This window comes from Falco punctatus, assembly GCF_963210335.1.
Source record: "Falco punctatus genome assembly, chromosome: 18".
NCBI classification, from domain to species: Eukaryota; Metazoa; Chordata; class Aves; order Falconiformes; family Falconidae; genus Falco; species Falco punctatus.
Window position 1 is genome coordinate 3,109,148 of NC_137598.1, and position 18,666 is coordinate 3,127,813.

General features: G+C 40.6%; 2 protein-coding genes across 6 annotated transcripts in view; one reads left to right on the forward strand and one right to left on the reverse strand.

The window, feature by feature from the left end:
* DAP3 (death associated protein 3) overlaps positions 1-18,666 on the forward strand; it is a 113,325-nt gene that overhangs the window by 44,464 nt on the left and 50,195 nt on the right. The window lies entirely within an intron of this gene.
* ASH1L (ASH1 like histone lysine methyltransferase) overlaps positions 1-18,666 on the reverse strand; it is a 50,737-nt gene that overhangs the window by 4,904 nt on the left and 27,167 nt on the right. For 4 of the 5 annotated variants that reach the window (XM_080368960.1, XM_080368959.1, XM_080368962.1 and 1 more), the window contains exons 6-23: positions 18,312-18,406; positions 15,573-15,646; positions 13,946-13,991; positions 13,599-13,707; positions 13,024-13,230; positions 11,869-12,015; positions 10,805-10,913; positions 10,459-10,620; positions 10,139-10,233; positions 9,719-9,876; positions 8,088-8,240; positions 7,562-7,616; positions 7,327-7,459; positions 6,620-6,868; positions 6,091-6,177; positions 5,805-5,895; positions 1,141-1,279; positions 358-530 (exon numbers count right to left, since the gene is read on the reverse strand). In XM_080368960.1, the coding sequence (XP_080225086.1) occupies positions 358-530; positions 1,141-1,279; positions 5,805-5,895; positions 6,091-6,177; positions 6,620-6,868; positions 7,327-7,459; positions 7,562-7,616; positions 8,088-8,240; positions 9,719-9,876; positions 10,139-10,233; positions 10,459-10,620; positions 10,805-10,913; positions 11,869-12,015; positions 13,024-13,230; positions 13,599-13,707; positions 13,946-13,991; positions 15,573-15,646; positions 18,312-18,406 (2,282 nt within the window). Of the gene's footprint in view, positions 1-357; positions 531-1,140; positions 1,305-5,804; positions 5,896-6,090; positions 6,178-6,619; positions 6,869-7,326; positions 7,460-7,561; positions 7,617-8,087; positions 8,241-9,718; positions 9,877-10,138; positions 10,234-10,458; positions 10,621-10,804; positions 10,914-11,868; positions 12,016-13,023; positions 13,231-13,598; positions 13,708-13,945; positions 13,992-15,572; positions 15,647-18,311; positions 18,407-18,666 lie in introns of those variants that run through there. The other variant, XM_080368961.1, reaches the window with a different exon arrangement.

An 18,666-nucleotide genomic window follows, 5' to 3' on the forward strand; every position in this document is an offset into this window, starting at 1 on the left:
CTCGTCTGTTTTCCTTTACTCAGAACTGCAATAGTGGACACATTGCTGGTTTAATTTAAGAGGAAAACTTGTATAGTCTAACCAAATACTATCCAAACTTTTAGAAAAACTGTACTCAGCTGTCATCACTTTCTCTTCCCTGCCCAACACAAGCCCACCCAACTTCTGTCTCTTTAGTACAGGCCCTCTTAAAACAGAAATCACTGTCCTAGTGCTAAAGCAATAGCGCTTCCTCCGCTCCAATACCCTGTAAACACTGGCTATGGCCTTTTTACAGCGTTAATTACTCTAGCATACTTCCCAATTTATTAGAAAGGTGTGTTATATTTAATTTCTCATCCCATGAAGTCTCCTTACCTTTGCAATAGGTGTACAGGTCAAGAACACAGCACGTTCCCACCACAGCTTCTAAGGGGATAATTTCATACAATGGCACCCGGAAGAGCTCATTGTGATAGAACTTTCGAGAAGGGGAATGATGTGTTTCATGTGGACGGAAGTAATGATGACCAAATGCAAACCGCTCCTCTCTGTTTGAAGATGTGAAGGTAAGAGAAAGAGAGAAACACAAGGGGAGGGGGAAAAAAAAAAAAAAAAAGACTATTTCTATAAGCCTGTGATACAACTTTACTTAATGCCCTCCACTTAGTTTTGAATTATCTATCTTGCACTTTTGCAATGACTGTGATGAAAAGCGAAGTCACATAAATATTACACATTCAATTGTATGCCCTCCAGTAACTGGAAATAATTCTAGGGTGATTTTTACGAACACAGCAGACTTACTGTGCTGCTGTCATTGGGGCACATGCATTTAATCACGTTACAGTGGCTTAGCCAGTCAGTGGTCGTTAGCTGAGCCAATTCAGCTGTCAGGGTGTATTCTCAGCCTATTCCAACAGCGAGGAAAGCACATAAACTTCTATCTTTTATCCACTGCTTAAACCTCCAACCTCAGAAGCTTTTCCTTTGCAGTTGTGGAGCACAAGCAGAGACAAGGGGGAAAAATCATCAAGCCTTTGTGACTGATCCATGTTCAGTCCTGCGTTTTTAAGCCATGGCAAGACTTCCACAAAATTACTGTGTTTTGACAGGTAGGTATATGGAATGTCTCAAATTCAAAAGATGCCTTGAACATACTTCTCATTTTTCCAGAGTTTTTCAATGCGGAAAATATCGAGTTTCTCCCTGTTGATGTGGGACAGCAGCCGATACGACTGCCGGACAGGGTGTCCATCTGGAGTTCTACGGCTGTCTCTCATCAGGTAAACACAATCACCTGGCAATAGGCACAAAATACACACCTGTGAAGAACTTTTCATGAGTCCAGCACACCAAAAAAAGCGGAGTAAATGGTTTCATTAAGACTACTATGACAGAGCTACCTGATGTTGAATCGCAGAGCGATGCAAAACCAGTGCAGAACCCGCAAAAGGAGGAAAGGTTATCCTGATCATTTTCACGAAAACTTTGTAGCAAGAACTAAACGTAACTTGAATTGTATGCCCAGACTGAAAATACTAACATGAAATGAATCAAGATTAATTATGACAGATCGCAGGATACGTAACAAAATAAGTTTTGATTAGGAAAATGTGTAGAAATTAGTGGTAGTTGCAATGTTTAAAGAATAAATCTTTAAGAGAAAAGATACTTAGGGAGATTGAGAAAATACATCACCAACCAAGAAGCCCCAAGCCTTTGATTACTCCAGCAGAACTCAAATAAGATGCATATGAAAGCGAAAGAGAACTCAAGAAGGGCTGAACAAAATGACACTCCTGGCAACTAAAAAAAATATTTCCCAAGTGCAACCCCTAAACTTCTATTTATTAATTTCATCCCATGAGCGCATTAACTCTGTCACTTTCTCTGTTCCGATCTGTGAAATGGCATTAAAAGCACTCCCCCTCCACCCCCAGACCTGACTGCCATTCTTACTTGTATACTGCCCTTTTTTTGTGACAATGACTATCACTTGATAGGGTGAAAATACACTGCACCATTCAAAAAACCTTTCTCCTTTACGGAAAAATTTTAATCCACGATGGTCACAAAGAACCTGAAGAGTCTCAGAGGGAGAACATGTGGGAAACTCAAAGTATTACTGAAAGTACCGCCGGATTTAGTATACAGTATTTAAAACTCAATTCCATCTTTCCTGTTTATCTCACAATGAACAAAAACCTGGGAGGTCCCAAGTTATAAAAAGTTAAGAAAAACTACGCTGGGTAAGATCAAAGGTCATATAGCGTAGTATTCTAGCTAGAAAAGTGGGCAGTAGCAGATGGTTAGGAGGACAAAGCACAGGAATAAGGCTCGCACAGGGAAAGCCTTCCCCTGGTGTCCCCTTAGGCTTCCTCCCATCTCTGTTTTACGGACTTTTGGAGCTGAAGGCTATGCTGGGCCACTGCATATAAACAGGCAGCGATTAATCCTTCCTCCAAGAATCTATCTAACCTTTTTGGAACCATTTTGGTACCTCTCCAACCTCCTGTTACAATGCTTTCCATAGTTCAGTTATGGTTTCATAAAAAAAACCAGTCCCTATTGTTTAAATATGTTGTCTGCTAATTTCAGTGTTTGTTCCCCAGTTTCTACATTGTTGCACTTCCCTGTGCCACTCTGGATTTCAGACCGTTACCCTTTCACCCTGCAAATCATGTGGGTAGACTTTGTTCACTGAAAAGGTGTTTCATAGCTGATGAGGTAAAAATGCTCGTTTTCACAAGTAGTAAGATACTCTTTTTGAGATGGAATGACAAGAACAGTCCATAGCATGCAAGACAGACACATGACGGCACAATTACTTTTTCTATTTTGCCCATAATGATTTCTAATACTCCGTTTGCCTCTTTGACTCGTGCCAAATATTTCTCTTATGTTTCCATTAAATTGCAATGACTCCAAGAATTTTTTCCCCTAAGCACATACCTACTTTTGTCTACGTGCAGTTGTGTTTATTTTCCTTGCATGTACGTTGCTGTTATTTAATTGTTTGGTCGCTTTTACTTCCACAGCTTAGTAAAAAGATGCCAGGGAACCACCAAGTACAACGTGGCCCCACGTTCATGAACACCTCGGTTCTGCTCTCCCTTAGCTTACAAACAAATTCAGGATGAAAGTGAAGGATGTGTAATTGTATTTCCATAAATATAATCTCATTTATCAATCTTAAGTATAAAAGATGCTCCTAAGGACTCCTCATAGGCAAAAAATGCTTTAAGGTTTTATGCTGTCACTTGTCACTGTAACAGTGGAATTCCACTGCGCTATTAAAAAAATCCTCTGATTTAAACCAGAGATGACATGGGCCATACATGGGCACTGACATCTGTCTACAAGCACGAAGCCATACTGGGATTCCTGTTAAACAAACAGAAGCTGTAGCTGTAGGAAGGGATTTATTCTAGCTCGGTTAAGTGAAAAACAGACTGAAGACAGAATGACACAGGCTTGCACGTAAGCTAGCACAGCGCCAGCACTTCAAGGATTCTGTGTGTATTTTCTGGTGATTAGCAAACCCCCCTCACCCATTTGATTAGCTCTCCTTGCTATCTGAATAAAAGGTGGGATAATAACATCTTCATTTTACTATGTTAAGGATTACTTTTAAGACCCACCCCCCTAATTTATTTAAAAGACTTGCAGAGAAAAAAAGTAAGGTACGTGCTGAGAGCATAAAACCACCGAATTTTGGCTGTTATTTTAAACGAGCTTCTGTACCTCTTCAGTGAGAATAAAGCAACTCCTCTAGTACTTATTGTACCTGACTAAAAAAGGAATATTCAGAAAGAAACATACACAGATACTCTCCTGCCCTAAGGATCAGGAAGCTTTATTTCAAATTCAAGTTTATCCAGATGTTACTAACTACTGAAATAGCTAACCCTCAGTCTCAAAAAGGAAGTTTATAATTTGGTGTTTTCTAGGCAGAAATGTGGCTGCTATTGCCGGTGCAGCACAGATAATGATGTATGATAGTTTCTGGCTATATGGGTTTTCCAAGATCCATTTTGATTTCTGTTAATTAACTCACATCTGAGGCAGAACTCCTTGTGCACTCTGCAGGATGTGACAGATCAATTATTCAGATCTATTTGCATAATCTCCTGGTTTTACGTGTTAGGTAATTTTTGCAGAGGAAGCACATCTGTAAACCTCAAGTATTATCAAGAAATTAAAAAAAACCAAGTCCTCTAACCAGATGCTGAAGTGCCCTCACTTATTTAGAGGGATTTTATTACAGCCAAGTGTGCGTACTCACACAGTTAAAGCTTTTCAGCCTTGTTCCTCAAAAATGTTGAGTTCTCAAGCTTGGAACTGGAAGCCAAACTAATTCAACGTACAGACACCACCCCCCAGCAGCGAGGGTGGACCGATTTATAAAGGCAGGCAATGGGCTCAAAAGCACTTTCAGCCTTTACCAGCCTCTTTCTAACACACAACACACAGGGACAATGTCATAGTCTTTGCATAGAGCGACTGTGGGGCTGAAGATCAGATCACTGCGGTCTCTTTTGCCTTGAAAACTGGAGATTACATGACCTTGTAGAAACCAGAGGGAGGAAAAACACGGTTCTTCTTCTGTCTCCAAGAAAACTTTCTTCTACTGTTTCCAAGATGCCTTCTATGCCTGTGTGCCTGCATCACAACAATTTCTATAGGCAGGTGTCATGCCTCAGAACTTTTGGCGGAGAACTTGAGACAAGTGATGAAACCACAGATTCTCCCTTTTTCTACTGTAGCTGTGCATTCCATTGCACCACCTTCTGCTTATATACCTTGCCTGATCTATTCCCTGGAACTGTAGAGGCATTTGGTGCTTAACAGCGGCAGTTTGGTCTCCTTTGTCCTCTGCTGACAGTACGCAGAGTTTAGCCACTTAAGGACTAACATTTCTCTAATTAAAATCACCAAGATCAGATGAGAGCTAAGTGACTGAAATACGTGCCACAACAAATATTACCTTAATGCTATGAATGACTGGAAGATGCTACAAAACCCAGCTAAAATGTAATCCCTTTTAACAGAAAACATAAAAACAAGTACCAATATAACCCTAGAAAGTGAGTTACTCTCCAGCAATGAACACAGCAAGAAACAAGAAATGAGAAAACCAAATGGCTGAGCTCTAGAATAAAAATGGAGGACTGAATGCAAATTTTAGAATCCTGCAGAGAGCATAAAGAACACCCTGTTCTTTGACCTTTTTCTTCTTTTTTAAAATTCTCCATTTCCTGAAGACTCTCCCATTCCTCTCTAGCAAACACACCACCTGGTTTTACTCATTCAAGAGCAGTTCTCTTAATTATTATATAGGCTTCTTTCTAACCTTGCATGTATCTGTAGGATGAAATAAAAAAAACCCCAGCATTCAATTAACTAGAATATGTGGCTGTGTAACTGCCTCTGAAAGACTCAGGGCTTTGGAACAATGTCCAGAAAGATACACTTCAGGGAGCAAACAAACAGTAAGCTGGATGTTTTAATGACTGTTCTACACTAAAATACTGAAGGTCTATAGGCTTCTTTACCTTTACTTCCAAATGTTAACTACCAGAAGTTGGCTCAGCATCTTCTTTTTCCGGCCAGCAGGAGAGCCCTATCTGTGCTAGAAGTAATTAATGTTTCTTCATCAACCAGCCTGTGAGAACTCTTACTATGTGTCACTCCCATAACAGCAAAGAGTGCAGCTTTCTGCTTGTAAAAACATAAAAGCATTTTAAACAGGGTGATGCCAGAAATCTCAGTTACGCTCTTATCTGATGGAAATCACACCAGCCACCAGAGTTAGCACATACCTTGGCGTAGCAGCAGATCATCCCGTAATAAGCATATATAATAAACACAGCCAGGCTGGGCATAATGGGGACGAGGAATCATGGGAACCTCCTGGATGAAAAAGAAAAAAGGAAGGAAATTCTGAGATGCCCACCATAATCAGTGCAAAAATGGGGCTGATATCCTTTTGGAAATAGGCAGAAGTGGACAGAGGAGAACTGACACTTAATGTGATAAATCTAAACCAAGGAATGCAAGAGCTGCTTTAGTTTCTAACTGTAGTAATGAAGAAGAGACTTTTTTTACCCTGTTCACAGACCGAGGTTCACACTGCTCACACAAGTAGTGTTCAACATCAGAATTCACACCCATGCAGTCACAGTGCTGCCAGACCTAGAAAAAGATACATCCCAGTTAGAAATTCCTGTTATAGATTTACAAATTGCATTTTCTCAAAAAATATTAAGGCAAGCAGGAAAACAAGCTTCCCAAAGAAAATTCAAGATTTTTTTTGAACTATTTCACACGATGTCAGAAGACAGAAGAGATCCCCACGCAACCTTTTGAGTAAAAGCCCAAAATTCCTGAAATTAATTCTGCTTGCCTACAGACAGGAGCTGTCGGCAGTTTCAGGAATGTGCTAGCTCCTCTATATAGAAAAGCAAGTTGCATCTCCTCTGTGAAAACAGAATCACTCAATTCTTTTGGAGAGGAAATTAAGGTCTGAAGAGGTAATTAATGCTACCAGCTACATGCAAACTGCTGGTAAAAGTCCCACTGGTTATGAAGAATACAAAAAGAGCACCAGGCTCCATTTTTGTTCCCCCTGCCTCACCATGCACTTTTCACACTGGATCATGAGTCCTTCATCTTTGTAAAGGCCACAAATGCAACGGATCACATCCTCATCCTTCTCATGCCCATTTTCTTTTTCACAGACTGATGTCTCGCTGCTGTCAGCTTCACTTGCTGTTTCTCCCACAATTTCATCAATTTGGGCAGACGCCTCATGGCGAGCATTGTAATATGCTTTCCGTAGCCGGCATACATCACGCCCAGTCGGAGATTTTCTGCCATAGTATTTCTGAATAAAAATAAAACAAAGAAACAAAAAAAGTTTTTTTCCAGGTTCCATGTTTTTGGTGCACTCCTCCTGCCTGCATCCATCCTTACACAGGTCTTCACTAAAGCTGTGGCCACAGATGTGGCACACACCTGTCCAACCTCCTCCTTATTCTGAACAGCAGGTCCATGTATCTTACACATGCCACTGAGTAACAAGGTACTTCTTCCAAAAGGAACTGATATTTCTTTAGGTTAGCTGTGTTCTTGACCTTCTATTTGTCTAACCTAAGGCAACCAAAAGGCACTAAGAGTAAGCTGAAGCCCACGAATTACTATCGATGTCTGTTCATCAGAAACAGATCATCACAAGTTCTTTCTCTAAAATATTTTTCTCATTACTGGAAGTCAGTAAAAGCATTAAACAAGGGTATATCCCCAGTGTCTATGCAATAGCTTTAAGGCCAGAGAGCACCTCACCTCTGCATTCCGGAAGACCTTCAGCATGTCCCCATCAAAAGCTTCCACAGTTTTATAATAGCCAGTCAAGATCTGTTTCTCAATTGTGGCAAGGTCCAACGGGTCAGAAATCTTTTCATAATAGTCTGCATTTCTAAAATGGGAATGTAGGCACAATGTCATTTTCACTAGCAACTCAAAGCTGTGCAAATCCATTATAGAGAACAACGGGCTGCTCTGAGAAGCAAGTACTTACTTTTTCTTTGGGGGTAGGTTCAGGAGGGGAGCTGCAAGAGCCTGCCTGGAGGAATCTGTAACAGGAACACACAGTTTAGCAACATTCACTTGAGTAAAACTTCAAAAGACAAGCAACTAACAACATCCAACTAGGCTAAAAAAAGGCCCTTCTACTATCTGAGGCACAGGGAATTGAAATGTTTTTGCATTTCTAGAGGTTGGTTTCTGTAATTGGGCTACACGTATCGAAACAGAGGATAGCTTCCTTGCAATTCTGTCAATTGTACAATTTTGCTGAACTACTGAGAAATCAATTTAAAAGGACAGCAACATCTGCAGATTCTGGTGACAGAGGAAGGGGTTGAGGATAAAGCAAAGTGATTACTGGTAGCAGGAGAAAGGATAAAAAAAAAAAAAGGGGGGGAAGGTTGTTTAACATCCTGAAATAAACTCTTTTCCCCCCTAGTATTTTCTATTCAGAGAGTCCATTGTTCCAGAGGCTGAAAAAGTTTCCATGGAGATTTTTTTAGGAGTGTCCCCTTCACCTTTATAGGATATGATGCTATCACATATTTCCTTGAAGATTTGTGCTAGGCGGGCAGCACGAGCTACTTCAATATTCTCTTCAGCTGCAGCCAAGCGTCGTGTTCTCACAGAGCGGGAGGTCTGAAGGGCTGAAAACTGGGTCATGAAGACATCTGAAAGAGGGCAAAGAATTATCTCTAAGCAAAAAATTAAAGGTCAAGTTACAGCATTTTTTCCGATACAGCAACTCCACCACCGATTAAAATTAGCGTGTTTTCTAAGCTACTACAAAAGGCTTCAGTTTCACATTCTCAAGTCCTCTCTCACTGCTCATAGCTCACCTAAATGGTTAAGGTGGTTACCAAAATATTGTCCATTGCAGGAGCAAAACCAGCATGTCACTGAATTTACACAAAATATCCACTTCCCAGCTTCTCCTATACCTGACAGTGGGCACCAAATCCTGCATGGCTGTGAAGATTATGACCCTACGAACAGTGCTATTTTTGCAGCAGGGTTAATACATCTTCTTGATAGTCATATTTTGTCCCATTCCCATAACTGACTGCATGCCCAAAAGCTTTGTTCTCTAAAGGCCTGAAATCCATCAAATTATGAGGATAAATAACAATTTTCAAAGTCAATGCAACTGCTTCTGGTTTAGGGATACAGAAAGGGAAACCCAGCCCTTCTCTGTAAGGGGCCAATCATAGAATATGTTAAATATTGTCTTCCTCCTCCTCGGAGAAACCACTCCTGATGAAATGCAAGACATGACAACTTCTGCCAGGACCCAAGAGACATCAGTGCCTCAGGGCTGCTGAAGGAACACAAACAAATCCAGCAACCAGACAAATGGTTTATATAGTACTAAATTCTCATTCTGAAGAAAACAGCATTACGTTGTTTTCAGAAGAAACGGCAGAATCCCATAATGCAAACAATACACCGAAACAGTAAGAGCTTCTGTCTTACCCTGCCACGTAAAGGTAAGGGCACTGACACACGAACACATATATAGGTATTTTGTCTGTATAGCATTCCCCGTATTTATTACAAAACGTGTATGGATCTTGTAGTAACTCTACATTTGATTTATACACAGAGCTTACTTAAACTCTTCATAGCTATGCCATACAAAAGACATTGAGGTGCTGGAGTGTGTTCAAAAAAGGATAATAAAGCTGGTGAAGAGTCTAGAGAACAAGTCTTACGAGGAGCGGCTGAGGGCACTGGGGGTGTTTAGCCTGGAGAAAAGGAGGCTCAGGGGGGACCTTATCGCTCCCTACAGCTGCCTTAAAGATGGCTGGAGGCAGGGGGGTGTCAAGTCTCTTCTCGCAAGTAACAAGTGACAGAACAAGAGGAAATGGCCTCGAGTTGTGCCAGGGAGGTTTAGACTGGGTATTAGGAAAAATTTCTTCACTGAAAGCATTGGAACAGGCTGCCCAGGGAAGTGGTGGAGTCACCATCCCTGGAGATGTTTAAAAGATGCATAGATGTGGCACTCAGGGACACCGTTTAGCGGTGGACTTGGCAGTGCCAGGTTAACAGTTGGACTCAATGATCTCAAAAGCCTTTTCCAACCTAAACGATTCTGTGATTCTATATAGGTTCTCCAAGCAGCAACCTGAGGAACCTGTGTTGGCCTCACCAGATTTGATGTTGCCATCATCCCGACAGATTCCATTCCAGCGGTTGTACAGCGATGTGGTGTGGATATTGTCACTGACATGCTTCACTTCCTCTTGTTTTTGTCGAATCTTTTCCCAGTTTCGTACCAAAAATACATGGTGTTTTAGCACAAAATTCCTACAGAAATTAGAAAAGCATTCAAGAATCACCTTCTTACTATAAAATCCATTACTTAATGCAGGGAAAAAGACAAGATATTGAGGTACAATTCTGTACCTTCTCTCCTCAGTGGAGAGGAATTCTACCCTAGCTGATTAAAGGAGAACTAAGAACTGCTTACTCAGACCTTTCATGATGCCCTATTTTACAGAAAAAAATAATTTCGACATTTGCACAACACTCCATTTCTGAGGAAAATCCCACGGAAATCATCTCTTACCTTTCTCTGTTGGACATGGGCTTCATCTGAAGCTGTGGTGTCAGCCTTGTTGGTGCATTCACACTTTCACTGGGTTCCTCTGGGATGTGGCCCCTCTGGAAAACAGATCATTCTGATAGACAGGAAAAAACCTGTGCCAAGAACTTAGCAAAGCAGAAAAAACAGTTCCTGAGGCAGGACCTGTAGGATTTCATTAGCTATTTCTCTGAGGAGACATACTGTGTATTTACATTATACAAATACACAGGTTTTCGGTCTGATGGGACAAACTGATTGCCTACTAAACTTTATTCATGACAAAAGCTGTCTTTACTACTTACTCGCTTCTTTAGTTTGTGCTTCGACTTCCTTTTCTCTTTTGACCGCCCAGGCCTTCTGTGGGTGCTCACAGGCTGATTGCTTTTGCTTGAAAGTCCATTCATTCGCTGACTTTTACCCCCAATTATTCCTCTGCATTTGTCAAAACCGCATTTGCAGAGTTGCTTGGGGAGGGAAAGAAAGATAAGTTATTTTAAATAAACCCCAAAACATTCAGATTATCTCTCCATACTATAAAGAACCTGTTCTGTCAAATACGACACAATAGGTTTTGTTAATCAGCTTTCAAATTTACGGAACTGTTTGTCCTTGGTGAGTTTTTTGAAGGCCTCACACTGTGATCCTTACCTGCTTTTCAACATTAAATGAATGAAAGTTGTAGTCGTAGGTCAATTCAGTACCAGCAGGCATGTCTTTAAGCGCATACAATCCAATCCGGTAAACACCATTAACAGACCTACAGGGAAAAATACAACAAAATATTCACAATAATTAAAAAGAAAATTATCTTTGTCCACAGTGGAAGTGTTCAGAGACAGGAAGCAACACTTCTGCCCTGCTCTGGATTATGCCTGTTCTTAATTTTTTACTGTTCTGTTTATCTCTTACAACAAACTCTGAAAGCTAAAAAAGTGAATACCGTATTCACAAAGAGCAGGCAGCTTTGCTTCAAATACAGAAGCTGCAAACTATAGTGGCAGTTCTACTGATCAACCACCAAAATTCAGGCCCTCACCCTAAATCAAAAGCTTGCACTGAACATCACACCTCATTTGATGAGATGCACTTAAACTAGCTGCCTCTCCAATTCTTGCACTTCTTTTTTGGCGTTGGATTTTAAAATGTAAAACTTGATTACTATTGCTTAAATCCATGGGAATTATCTGAGAATCACAAGCTACTCGGCTGTACTGCCACCACAGCTGATTCCTATTACGACCATCTGCTGCTTCACTGCAAGCCCTCCACTACACATTCCTCAGAAGTACTTCCTACTAGTCTGGCACTCAATTTCTTCTGATAACATGGTACTGATAAGACACAGGGTGTGCTGAAATCAGACTACTTCCCTATTTGCCTGCTTTACAAAAATAAAAATAAAAATCCAATTGCCAGAAGGAAAGACTACATACACATACATTATTTTACAGCATTACTTAGGATTCAAACTTTATAGCAGGTTAACAACATGACAAACGACGCTGGATTTGCCTTGCCAGAAAACTTACATCCCACCTCCAAAATGACCAACACCTGCAAACATTACTTCTCTTGTGCAATGCAAGTATGACAGTAAGTATTATTTACACTGCTCAGCTATTTTTAGATCAGTTTCTCTTAGATGATGTGGTTATCTCTATCTTAGTCACTGGTATACCAGTCTTCCAGTAAACAGAATATATTTTTCTTACCATTTCTGCATCTCACAGTTAGGATTACAGCTGTGGTTGATAAAACGAGCCTCATTGCCCATACGATAACTATCTATCACCATTCCACTGTCTAAATTCAGGCAGTAATGATCACTGTGATTATGGTACTGTTCAATCATCCGGTTCCTAGGAAGCAACACAGGAAAGTTATTTGTGATTCTGCTTGCTGCTGCAAAGCAAATGGGGAGTAACATAATAATAGCACATTCAAGAATTCTGAGAGAGGGTTTTGAAGAAAAAAGCAATTATAATCTTTTATATTTTATAGAACCATACACCTAGAGATGGAGGAAAACCATTATTATACCTATTTTTATAAGTCAAGGCCACTGACAGAGCTTGGATTAGAATTTAGAAATTTGCTCTTCTGGAATGCTCCCTTTTGGGTTCTGCAGATTATTTGTATACAATTCATGTTGATAACCTGTGTATGGAAGAGAAAATGCAGGTATACATATTCTTTGGTGTGTTTATGTACGCACGTGTACAACAATCAGCTTCTTCCTTTCATTATCTGGGATTGGACACAATTTCTGGATTTACATCCATGGATTACAGCTACCTCTTTTTAGCAAGAGAGCAACAGTAACAAGAGTCGGTTGTGTAAGCAGTTAATCTCTGTATGAGAAGATTGCGTTTGTCTTCTGATGTAGCTCTAAGAGTAGCAAGTATGTCTCTCCAACTTCAATTATCCTATGATGCTACGTAGTACAAGACTACAATTCTTTCATTGGTGTTGGTGCTCCCACTTGTTCTTTTTTCATCATACCTATCTGCCAAAGCTCACTTCCCTTCCTGCCCCGTTCTGCCCTTCAGCTGTGTCTTGCACAGTTCAGATCCCGCATGGTACTCATCATTATATCAAATTCACATTCACTTGTGGCATTTGGCATTTACAGAGCAGATGTGGCAGATGATGCATTCCAAACGCTAATCATTCCCCTCTATTTGACTGAGAAAAACTTGGTTGATCAAAAAAGCCAAATTCTAAGCCTTCCTCCTGGTGGCTGTGACCAGAAAAGCATTCTTTCCCACTCCCCTTCGTTCCTATCTAAGGATTTCCCAGCAATGATAATAGATACTAAAACCATTTATTGAGCCTTCCATGCTAAAGCAGCAAATAAATATTTCTACCTGAATTCTTGCTCACTAACAACTTCTCCCAGATATTCAATGATAAACTGTCCTGCTTTCAGGGGTTCCTTGGTACGAATACCCCATCCTTTCTCCTCAGCCCGGAACCTTTCCAGACACTGAACCCATTCATGCCTCTGTATCCGCTGGTTACAACACTGTTCACCACAAGGGCAGGTGTTTGGTGAACACTCCGCAAATATCATCCTAAAATAAAAAAACAAAGAAGTTAAAGGAAGGTGAATAGCATACTTTTAGATCTATCATACAAGGAAATAAAAGATCACTCTGTTAAATAAAAGTTATTAAAGAACTAAAATGCTTCTTATTTTCGAGGTGTAATTCACACGAGGATTCAGAGCCTGGCTCTCACTGCTATTCAAAGCGCAAAGTGGAGCTTTTAATGGGACCCTCCTCTGAGCAGGGGAGCGTACGTGCAGCAGAAAGTTACCCTGTATGCTTGTAACAATGACCTTTGTTACTGGGGTTGCATCCTTCTTAAGATATTATTAGGTGATGTGAAATAATACATTTATTGAAATTGTTTTATCATAGTCAGTCAATCTATTTCTAACCTGTTAAGACAGTCTTCCACACAGCCCTTTCCATTGTCATCATCTGGTTTCTTACAATTGCAGGTAGTCGCCTCATAGCCAGAGAGAGGCTTGACATCCACATACACATCTGGAGAAAAAAAAACAACAACAAACCAAACACAAAAACCTAAACCCAAACAGGGAAAAGAATTCTTTCCAGGTGAAAAAACAGAACTATTTTCATCCTACAGTATTTTCATTCTAATTACATAAAGCAAAAAAAGACAAGGTGGAAGTGTCTCTGGTAGGATGAAGAGTATGACAGAAAGGAGGGGTGTCACGGAAATTCCACAGTTGACACATTTTAGTAATAAGATTTTACTTACTAGAACGGATTTTTTTATAAAGTGGGACATCTGGCTTTTTATACAACTAAAAGGAAGAGAAAGACAATTTTAATACATTACATAAATGCATCTATTATTCAAAAGAATCAGGGAAATTATGTTCTGTACATACATAACAGTTTTGTAATCGTTACTAGAAAATACATCTGCATTCTCCTCTTTAGGCTCAGACTACCTTAGCAAACAGGTCAAAAAATAGTACCTGCATAAGTAGAACTTAGGCTTAGTGAGTTAGCTGAGCAGTTTTGCTAACTATCTGAACAGAGCAACATGGCTAGCAGGACAGGCTATTCTGAACAATGCTGTCCCTTTCAATACTGAAGAGTAATTTAAATCTGCTTTGGAGAAAGCATCTTTAGTGGAATTACCATGTGCTGACACTTTTAAAAAGTGAGGAAGAGAAATTCAGGTGCGTATCAAAAAGGTTGGGCTCAATGATCTTAAGGGGCTTTTCCAAGCTAAACCATTCCATGCAAACGTGACTACAGGTAGGAGCCAAGAGAAATGCAGATTCATCTTCCAATTAAAGAAACTTCCTCTGCTGATGGAGATGACTGGAGGGAAAAGGGGAGCTTAGATCACATGTCCTAACTTCATATATATTCCATCCTTTCAAACAAGCTTTATGGAATAATGTCAAATTATTGCATATTTAACACGCAGGTACTACATTAATAGCCTTCCCTCTGTAACTTCTGTGGCAGACAAACCAAACACCCTACACAGCCATGGTACAAGCAAACTCACTCTGCAAGGGTTTTTGATATTCTAGGTAGATAAGAAAAGTATCAAGGAAATAGATGACATATATTTATTGTTTATGTAATGCTGAATAGGTAAAAATAGGCAGATGTAAGCCGAAACTGTCCTCAGCTGAAATGTCAACAGCGATCATTACTTTAAGATTAGATTTTGGTGGTATTACAAACAGTAGCTGGAGCCACAACCACCTGGGAATTTGTCTTGCTCATTTACATGCTTAAGTTACACGTTTGAGAGGGCTTTCTTGCTGTAGAGCTGGGGACAGATTTACCCTCCAGCTTAAATCCTGTGTTAAATCACTTGGTGGAAACTTCTGGGGGGGGGGGGGGGGGGGGGCGGAAAAAAGCGCCTATTTTTAGGTTTGCACATATTTAAAGCTCTTTAAAAAGAATGAGACTGTTAAACGGCTTCTCTTCTTTCCTCAGTATCAAAATTTCAGCTTGCAAGTGAAAAATAAATTCCACTCTGCTGGGATTGATCCAAGAAAAATAAGGCCTGAAATTTCTCAGTGCTGTTGGCAGTACATCTGAATTCTCCTGAGGCGTGTCTAAAACAAGATCATTGCAGAAAGCAGGCACACTACCAAAATAAAAGTCTGCAGCAAAATTAGTGACTTTTTTCAGCAGAAACCCACAGGATTGCTATTTTGCAAGAGACGGAATAATGGGAATTATTCACATTAAATACATATGCAAATCCTTTTTTTCCTCATACAGTGGCAGCAATAAGAATATTCATCAATACACAGGATATACAAACATAGCTTTCATGTAAGAATCCTGCTGTTTTCTTTCTAAGACTTCTGATCATAATCTTGGTAACCTGGTAACTTTTTATCTTGTACCTGATTGTGTTTCCACTGCCAGAGGATGTCGTAAGGCAGCTGGAAGTCAATTCTCTTTTGTCTGAGATACTTTCCTGAAACAAAAAGGTCTGTAAGTTGCACACATTCATATTCACATATATCCAAGAGCAAAAAAGAGCCGTTCCCAGGCACACCGCCAAATTCTGATAGGGCCTCTCGACGTCTGAAAGTCAAAAAGGCAGAAGAGCAGAATGCTCCCGGAACATTCTGTTTGTCAGCGGCAAGCACAGCGACGAGCCCTCCATGACACTGCCTTCTGCAGCCTACTCCGCTGTTGCAGCCAGGTTTAAAGCTTTACCGACTGGCGTGGAAAGCTGCTGTCTTAGCTACAAGCTGTCTGGTGAGGGAGGTGGCAGAGGGGGGCTGCCTTCTGCGCCGAGCGGCAGGGATGCCACTGAACTCCAACAGCCGCAGTTAAACCTTAAGAGCAGTGCCAGGAACCTCAGGTGTTTGCCCAGGAGGGGCCACCGAACGTGAGCTCCTGAAGGGACAACAGCAAATAACTGACACGACCCAATACAACTCTGTGCCTTACAGTACACGGTGGTAACTTCTGTGCAGAAATCTCAAAGTTGACACCTTCTCCTGAGCTTTTCTGTGTATGCATGAATACAATGATTTAGCACAGGGAAGCAAATCTGCATGCACAATTCACGCAAGATGGCAAATCACAGTGTTGTACTCAAAGAAACCAAATTAGCTTTGAAAATAGTATCCCAGCCTGTTCCTACGACCTTTACCAGAAGAGACTTAAGAATGAATTCAGACTTGGCAAACGCATGCCTGAATGTTTCAGAAAGACTTCAAGATGATCTCTATTTTCAGCAATAACTGAAAATCATTTTATATAGGAGTTACTGCTTTCATTAAGGGTTCTGTCCATGTTCTAAAATTTACTGTCACCCCTAACCTCTTCCCAAAAGAGGGAAACCGATCCATTACATCCTTTGTTAATATAAGACCTCAGGTCTGACACAAGGGCTAGGTTAGTTCTAGCCAAAATGTTCCCTTATCATTTCGTCAGAATAGTGTGTCACAAAATTGCAGTGGGAAGAGTGACTAAGGATGAGGTGTCGGTCCCATGTCTGATTTTCCCAGCTTTTCTAGATGTTAACAAGTGCCTTTACATTCCTCCAGCAGATCTGTGGTTTCATGTAAATTCACACACATACCCTCACCACTGGAAAATAAAAATTGTAATGTTTTCCTTACAATTTACTCCCAAATTACTGTTCCATCTTCAATGCTTTATTCATCCATAACAGGTTCCAGGAAAGAGCTAAATCTGCTGGGAATTTGCTTTTACTTCTATGACCTCAGCAGGCAAAACAAAAGGCTCTTTCAGGTGCCCTGGCACCGTGCCTGGAGCGCATGGAAGGTCCCTCCAGCCCTCGTCAAGTGGGCACTGGTGCGGTCATCTGGCAGAGTCCTAAAACTCCTCACTCTGCCCTGCAGCTAAACCCCTCTCCAGCTACCTGATACGGGGTAATCAAAGCAGCTTTATCTTCAGTGCAGGAGCTGGTGCGGGTCTGCTAGCACAAACAAATGTGGGGTTGGGGCCTCGTGCAGAGAAAAGAGAACAGGATCGCGGGCACTGCAAACTGAACCCGAGCATCCTGACAGATGGATCGGTCATGCAACAGAGTGAGATGACCCAATTCAAAAAGGAATGGAGAAAGGTCATGTTTTTTACAATTTAAATTAACACCTTCAGTTCTGAAACCTGTTTCTCGGCCAACGATCCACAGATCTGTCAAACTTCACCTGCTACTACCTCTCTCCAAAAGTCAAAGTTGCGCATGGAGCAAAAAAGTTCAGTTAAAGAAGACAAAACAATTAAACATTTGTATTTGATGGGAGAAATATTCCTACTGAACAACGTGGAATTTCCCAAACTCTCTTCGCATGACAGCACTTGAAGCAAGAAATCACAGCATTTTAAAAGTTGAAACGATTACCTGAAAAAAATCAATCAGCCCTGGTTTATCCTGGGAAATGAGCTGCAAAAACATCAGCCTGGGAATTCATGATCAATCCCCTCCAGGCAGCCCAGTCCAGTGGACTGGACATGTGAACAACATCCTGGACCTCCATGAGCTCTAAATGCTCATGCTTGCCCGTAGGTTATGGCTTCTTTCTGCAGAAGGCAAAGAGAAGCCCTAAACCTCATTTCTGTTCTACCTGAGACCTCAAAATGAGGATGAAATAAAAATTTATATAATATCTAAGTTTTTAATTCTTCCTCACTTTTAGCCATGCTTGTAGACAGACACCATTAAGTGCATGGGGGCATGGAGGAGTTTATCATTGCATGCTTAGTTTTTGAGATTAACAAACAGTCATAATTGCCTCTGGCTATTCCACTGTAATATTAGTTTGAAAGGAGACTATTGTACTGCATTTAAGCACAAGTATTACGGCAGTTAAAGCAGGTTTTAAACTCGAGTGGTATTTTCTTATGGTAAATAAAAAATGAGAACAAAGTTCACGTGGAAAAAAAAAAGCCTCTCGGAGTCACACTTCTGCACTGAAGAACACAGACAAGCATGACTTTTGGCAAAGTTCATATGCTGAAGGACATGACTAATCTGGCAAAGTGATAAAATAAAAGAACAAAAAAGGGAAAGGGGCAGAGAGATTGTAAAGTCCAGACTACTTCCATATCACCTAAGTGCAATACCTGTTTCCCAACAACTAAAACACACATGAAGTACCCACCAACATGAATAGGGGCTGGAAACAATCCATGCTCATGCTCTCCAGGAGTGTACTCCAGCTTTTCTTTCTTTAATTGTATGAGGCGGCTCTTTGGACTGTAAAAAAAAAAATAAAAAAAATCATCAGAATGAGGAACACCTGTCATTTGCAAAAAACACATTTTCTGTTTTCATTAAGGCACAAACATCTAGAACATCATCACGCAAGAGAATAATAAGAAACAGCCAAAGAAACTGATTAAAAATTGATTTCCAGGTTGCTTGCCAAAGACATTTACCACATCCATTTCGAAACTCGGTGATTTTTCTCCATAACTTCTTTTCAGGCAACACCTAATGGGACACTATAAACTTGA